This window comes from Leptodactylus fuscus, chromosome 5 (assembly GCF_031893055.1).
Source record: "Leptodactylus fuscus isolate aLepFus1 chromosome 5, aLepFus1.hap2, whole genome shotgun sequence".
Taxonomy (NCBI): domain Eukaryota; kingdom Metazoa; phylum Chordata; class Amphibia; order Anura; family Leptodactylidae; genus Leptodactylus; species Leptodactylus fuscus.
This window is the reverse complement of record NC_134269.1, coordinates 187,162,376-187,169,301: the sequence shown is the minus strand read 5'-3', so window position 1 is coordinate 187,169,301 and position 6,926 is coordinate 187,162,376. Positions and strand designations below refer to the sequence as shown.

The 6,926-nt window shown below is 39.4% G+C and overlaps 1 protein-coding gene across 4 annotated transcripts in view; it reads right to left on the bottom strand.

Annotated features, from left to right (window-relative positions):
• Positions 1–2,076: 2,076 nt before the first annotated feature.
• The window catches only part of EBF1 (EBF transcription factor 1), a 315,242-nt gene continuing 310,392 nt past the window's right edge, over positions 2,077–6,926 (bottom strand). For all 4 annotated transcript variants that reach the window (XM_075274868.1, XM_075274870.1, XM_075274869.1 and 1 more), the window contains one exon: positions 2,077–3,401. Coding sequence is in view for 2 of the 4 variants with exons in the window: in XM_075274870.1 (XP_075130971.1) it covers positions 3,370–3,401 (32 nt within the window). In the remaining 2 variants the exon portion in view is untranslated. The remainder of the gene's footprint in view (positions 3,402–6,926) is intronic.

Below are 6,926 nucleotides of genomic sequence, written 5' to 3'. Positions count from 1 at the left end.
AACCCTTCCCACATTCTATGAACATGCATATGACAGGGGGTGGGGAGACAAACCAACATTCAGCCCATCAGAGTCATTTGCTTAGTACCTCGTGTAGGTGCATTCAGTCTTAGTACAAATGTCTTGTAAATTCAGCAGCAGGTCACTGGTGGGAGCCATTTCTGAGACTTCAGTCAACTCTCTAGTGGCATCTCGATAGATAGAGACGTAGTCAGTGTGACTGAGGTTCTTGTGGTGCTTATCAAGGTTTAGTGGTCTATCACTGCCCCTAAATAACAGAGCAGTGGGGCTGATATAACTGGCTTGGCTCACATTATTTGCTAATTACTGAAATTCATGTAACCTTGGAGCTCTCTTCTTCAGAAACTGAAATTTTTGAGGTTCACCACCCATGATGCACTATTATACTTTGGGGTCTCTACAATGGAGGCCATGGGGAATGAGCAAACATAACAGTTTTCTGGGCTTGGTCAAGAGCACTGATGTGGGTCACCATCCTGTTCGGGCCTCATAAATGATGTCAGGGAATACTGAGGCCTGTGATTGGTCCCCAGCTAATGCCACTGATGTCGATTATGAAGCGGAAGAGACCTTAAGATGAAGGGGGTTATGAACCAGATACCCAGATAGAGGCCAGAAAATTTGAGTAAGGCTGTTTCGGCATCTACCATGGCCTTCTACTTATTATACTCCAGAGAATATTCATGGCAGTTCTGGTTTAGACTTGTTCAAGAATATATGAAAGATGAATCTTGGTTTGCCCAACACTAGTGATAAGTCTACCAAGTACTGATAGTTATACTTGAGCTTAATGCTCAGCTATCTTTGTCAGTGCAATAGTCTTTGAATGGAGTGGAAGTGTCCATGTTTGAACAACACTGTGACATGGCACCCCTGTTCTTGTTATTGGTGGAGTTCTGGGACCTCTAGGTCAAACACCTATCACCCAAGACTATAAGACTTGGGACTTCTAGTAATTACAAGCTATGCCCTATGCATCTAAATAGGGGAGAACTGCTAGATTGGTGTAGGTCTGACTGGTGGGACCCCCATAATAATGAGAATGGAGTCCCCTGCTACAATGGAGCTGTTGTCAAGCACTGGATTCTCTTTGGCAGTGCAATAGAGATGAATAAAACATCAATACTAAATCCAAATAGGGGAACCACTAGTTTTGTGATTGATAGCGATTGGCGTCCCACTGGATAGGGTTTAACTTGTTATTACCAACACATCCCTTCATTTTATGTTTATTGAATTTTGATTTTTTTTTAAAATCAGAAAATCGAAATTAAAATTATTTTAAGAAATTAATCAGCACCTATTTAGATTAAGGGTCGACATTTCCTTTAATGCTTAATATTTGTCGTCTTTATCCAATAAATCTGTTCTAACTACGTGATAGGGTTATTCAGAACTGGCACAACTAAATTGCACCTGAGACTTAGCACTAGCACTGTCCTCTAATTTTGGAAATTAGACATTTTTTTGCAAAAAAACTGAATGCACCATCAAAGCTATAGCGCTGATATATCCAACAGAAGCAACCATACAGTACAATCTTTCATCAGCATAAAGACGTATTAAAATCAAAGGGGTTTCAATGTATAAAAGCAATGGTAAAAAAAAAAAAGACGGGTCAATTCATGTGTCGATAAAGAAATTAAATTTTGTTGTAACATAAAGTGAAAAATGACAAATTAAAAAAAAAAGAAAAGAAAAAATAATTGTTCATCAGGCTTAAGAAACAATAGAAAAAAAATAACAGTCGGCACTTTTTCACATTTTAACATACACAATAAAATAAACTGGGTAAAGGGCTGTACAAATTCCAGAGATAAATACATTATTTATATGGATATTTTACAAATTCCCCTTCAAATAATAAAAAATTAAAACAAGATACCTTTAAAAAAAAAGTTCTTCCCTTTCGGTTGTGAGGTGTGAGGCAGTGTCACATTTGTTCATTTCTTACGTTATATATATATATATATATTTTTTGTTCTTTTTTTTTGCTTTTTTTTGTTATTTTATACATTTGTTTGTGTTGGCAGAATAGAGAAACTGAAAAAAACTGAAATAACTTTTTCTCCCATATAAATAGGATTCCAACTTTGGCAAATTAAAAAAAAAATTAAAAAAGCTAACCAAGGTCACAAAATCATATACATTATTTAAAGGTTGATACAAAGGTCAACATCAAAAATAAATGGGGATATGAAAAATGAATCATCCATTGACTATCATCATTGAACAAGAGGGTTCATTTGCTAATCTGCAACCCAACTATTTGATACTTCGATTTGTGCTTAATTTACCAAAGCTCAGTAGCTGTGACTGCATTGATCGATAAAAAAAGAAAAAAAAAAAAGTTTAAAAAGTTGGCTAACATTCTTTAGTGAATTGCACTTAAAAATAAATGGAAAAGGCAGGAGGTTGTGACAAACTATGATACACAGATACATTTTTTGGATAATCCAAGGCTAAGTGGGCAACAGTCCAGGTGTCCATGGTATGTGGTGGGAGGTAAATTAGAGGTCTTGACATCTCTGCATTGGGTCCACCAACTAGATGCCTAATAGGTGTTATATGTAGACTTAAAATAGAGTATTAGGATAATGGTTGGCCTCAATTTCATATAGAACCTCCTTTCAAGAATAAAAAAGTTGACCAGACTGGTGAGACAAATGGAAAATATATATCGATGGAAACTCGATTCGCACTATGGCAAGAAAATCAAGAATGATTCATACTGTGGCACCCTCTACTCTGCTTATAATCTAGAGTCATTGTCCCAAATCTAAAAAAAAATCCCCGCTCTCTCAGTCATTTCCATCAACATTTCAAAATAATTACAAAACTCATAGCAAAAAGTGTACTTTGTTCTCCCATGACCCTTAGATGATCTTCTTGAGAAGATCCTTGGCTTCCTACAATTCAACCATATGACTGGTTTAGAACTCTTTCAAATGGTCAACCACAAGGATATCTAGAAGCTCATGGTGCATATCTATCCATGGACAATAATAAGTTACTTCAAGCACGGGGAAAATGGTATTAGAAACGTCCAAGGGTCTTCTTATCTTCAGTGATCTTGCTGTATGACGTCCTCATCACTGAGCAATGCAGAGATCCATGATGGTGGAGGCCTGGACAACAAAGACTTCTTTATGATCAATAAGTCTTGATTTGTGTGTGTTCTGCAATTGTCTACATCTGCAGTTCTATGGTTCCTCTGTACAGAGGCCTGAGTTAAAAGTTGCTCTCGGTCAGAGAGAAAAAAAGAGAAAATGAGAGAAGTTCTTCCCAAACTTTTGAGGTCAATCTCTCTTAGCAAAGAACCCCCAGGTGAGTCTTCTTTGATTTGTTTCACATGGGCGGTGCAATCATGCCGGAGATAGCTGGAAAAGAACACAAACAGGAACGTGAACATTAGAGACTTCCTAAATACTCAACACTAAAAGAGAATGTCACACAACAAAATTACATTAAAATACAATAACCACTATGGACTTAAGACACATCAACTATCAACAATGAAGGACTAATGGTTAAAGATGTCCATCAGGATTATTTGAGTCCCCCTTCACTAAACCCCCTACCATATCATTGTGGCCTGGTGATTTTTTCCACCCTGAGAGTACGATATGATGAAAGGAGAAAAACAAAGCTTCATGATATAGACGTTTATAAGATGTGGAGCAGAGTTCTGAGTAAAAAGCATAGTAAATCTTGACAGGACTCCTAGGACGGACAAGAGTCCTTATGGCACTGGCCACACAAGATTATTCATATATTCCCCTGTGTAAATGTTTGTACATGGTAGGCTGTTGATCATCAGGTATGGTCAGGGTAAGTTGGATTCTCATTGTCTTTCCTAGGAGTCCTGTTGGGATTTACTTTGCTTTTTACCCCAAAATTCTGCTCCAAATGAAATAAAGCTATATATCACAGAGTTTCGCTCCATCATGTCCTGCTATGAGATAGGGAAGCAGAAAGCATATGACATTTGGCATTTTAGTTTGTGTAGAAGACATGAGTAATCTAAGACTGGTTGTTAGGGAAATGTTGCCTGAAAATCCCATATAGAAGACATCAGCCATCAATCTAAGGCTGTATTCACACAGAGTAACGCCAGGCGTTTTTTGTGTGTTTTTTGCACATAGCGCCGCGTTAACGCCGCGTATACGCCGGTCAACGCCACAGCAAAATAGCGCCGCGTTAACGCCGCGTATACGCGGCGTTAACGCGGCGCTATGTGCAAAAAGCACACAAAAAACGCCTGGCGTTACTCTGTGTGAATACAGCCTAATACGCTCTAGTTGTATATTTGCTTTTGAGTGGCAGAGTTATTATGGGTCTCCAATAGAGATGAGCGAGTAGTGAAAGATTCGAGATTCGATATTCGTTTCGAGTAGAGCCTCAATACTCAATCGAATATCGAATCCCATTATAGTCTATGGGAAAAAAATGCACGTTTCAGGGGAAACCACTATGCGACTAAAGGAAAGTCACCAAGTCCACGAGTAGCAGGAGGGGAGTGTTTAGGAGGAGCGCTGTGCAGTTGAGGAGTGTTGAGGAGGAGCGCTGTGCAGTTAAAGTGCACGGACCCCATAGACTATAACGGGGTCCGTGTGCTTGCAGCGCACTTCCTGCACAAATGATTTGTGCGGGCAGTGCGCGCCAAGCACATGGACCCCATTATAGTCTATGCGGGGTCCTTGCCCTTTAACTGCACAGTGCTTACAGTTGTGCTAATATTCCGTTCGGGGGGGTCCTCCTGCGGACTCCTTCCGGACGGGATGCAAGTGCTAATGTGAACCGGCCATATCTCGCCCTGCAGAACCAGCATTGATTGGCCGAATGCTATACACTGTGTTGATTCGGCCAATCAACGCTGGTTCTGCAGCAGGCTCGTCTTTGCTAGTCGAGAGAGCTGGCAGCTTGCAGTTATGCGGGAGCTGACTTTTTCCTCATAGGAATGCATTGACCAGCATTGATTGGCCGAATGCTATACAGTGTACAGCATTCAGCCAATCAATGCTGGTTCAGCCGCAGGCTCGTCTGTGAGGAGGCGGAGTCTAAGATCGGACCACAGCAGTCTTCATTGTATACTGTATAGCATTCAGCCAATCAACGCTGGTTCTGAATCGAATCTTTACTGCGAATTGGAGTAGTATTCAATCGAGTACGAGTATTTCGTAGTAGTACAATACCTACTCAATTGAATACTACTCGCTCATCTCTAGTCTCCAATTTACCCCACCCTTGACAATTATGTTTATTCAGTTAACTTTGGCTTAAAAAGACAAGTGGGCCATGGATTGTCAAGGTTTGCTTGGTGCTGATAATAGCCCTATTCTGGCCTGCATTGTTAATACAATTTTTAACTTAAAGTCTACAGAACGTGGCCTACAAGTTTAATGGATCACTTTGGGTCTAGATTAGCCCTATACAACTTTTTAAAGCCATACTAAATGTATGTGCCCTGAAGACCTAAGACTTAATTTCTCCACAAAGTTTGGGTAGACAAGAATAATCCAATGACGTAAATGTTAATTCTAGACTATAAAAAACTGAAATGTGGCAATTTTACAATTTCTTCAGAATTTTTCTTCTTGTGAAAGAGACAAATATATATTCTTTCATGGAAATCATCACATTTTCTGAATGTGTTCACACATATTTTGTTTTAGTCACCACCAGCCGCAGATTACATAAATGAAAGGACTTGTTCTTGGCATGATGGTAATTGAGGGGAAAAAAAAATCTCTCTTGTTCAGAAAGGATTGGGAACTGGTTTCTTGTTGGATCACCCTTGCCTTATCACCAACAGGAGCAGAAGGAGCTTTTAAAGGTAGACCCGCCACTGTTTGGGATGTCCTTCATGTGATTCATAGCATATTTCAGTAACTGGTTCTTAAAATGGGTGAACAATGGGCTCACACCAGGTCAACAATGCTCAAAATTTGTAGTGTATATAGGGCACTCTGGGTCCTAGAAAACTGAATGTGATTGTGGGACTGTAGGTCCCTTTTTGTCATGGGCCAAAGACATGGCTTGGATATCCTAATGGTTAATTATATCAATAGGATCTTTATTTTGCTACCTTAGTTCCATGAAGTCCTAGGTATTCCACCACCACCATTAAAGCTCTATCCATGGCACTTGTCCCTCTGTTCTCAGAGTGGACAGGTCACTGCCTTTTATATACTTGACAAAATCATCTCCAGTTAATGCCATAATTCCCTTGACTTGACTGACTTTCTTTTAGCCTACTTCAAGAAATGGTTCACTTTGCTCAACAGTATATCAATACAATACTTTGGTGCAATGGATGTATAAACTTTTACTTTATGTGAACAAGATGACTTAAAGGTTAGAAAAACACGGCTGCTTTCTTCCATAAATAGTGCCATATATACCTACAGGTTGTGTCAGGTATTGCTGCTCAGCTCAATTCACATTAATGAAGCTTTGCTGGAATATCAGACATCAACCATTGACAGATACGGTCGTATTTCTACAAGAAAGCAGACATTTTTTTTCCTACTTTTGGACAGCCCTTAAGATTAAGACACACACATTAAGATAAATAATGTCTGGCCAGGACACATCCTTCTTCCTACAACTGTACCTAGGGTATCCTTGATTGTGTACCATTTGAGAAAACTACAAGGTTGTAGTATTAGTATCCACTAATAGTGTTTATTAACACTAATAGTGTTATTTAGGGTCTTAGCTTGACCAATGAATGCCTTAAATGGGTTAACCAGGACAAAGATTTCCACACAGGCTAGCTGACAGATGTATAATCTCTGGAAGTCTGACCACTGGTACCTCCACCATTTACTAGAATGGGACTTCTAAGACCCCCAATCCAGAAGCATTTATATGAAATAGTGTTCACGCATGCGTCTGATGAT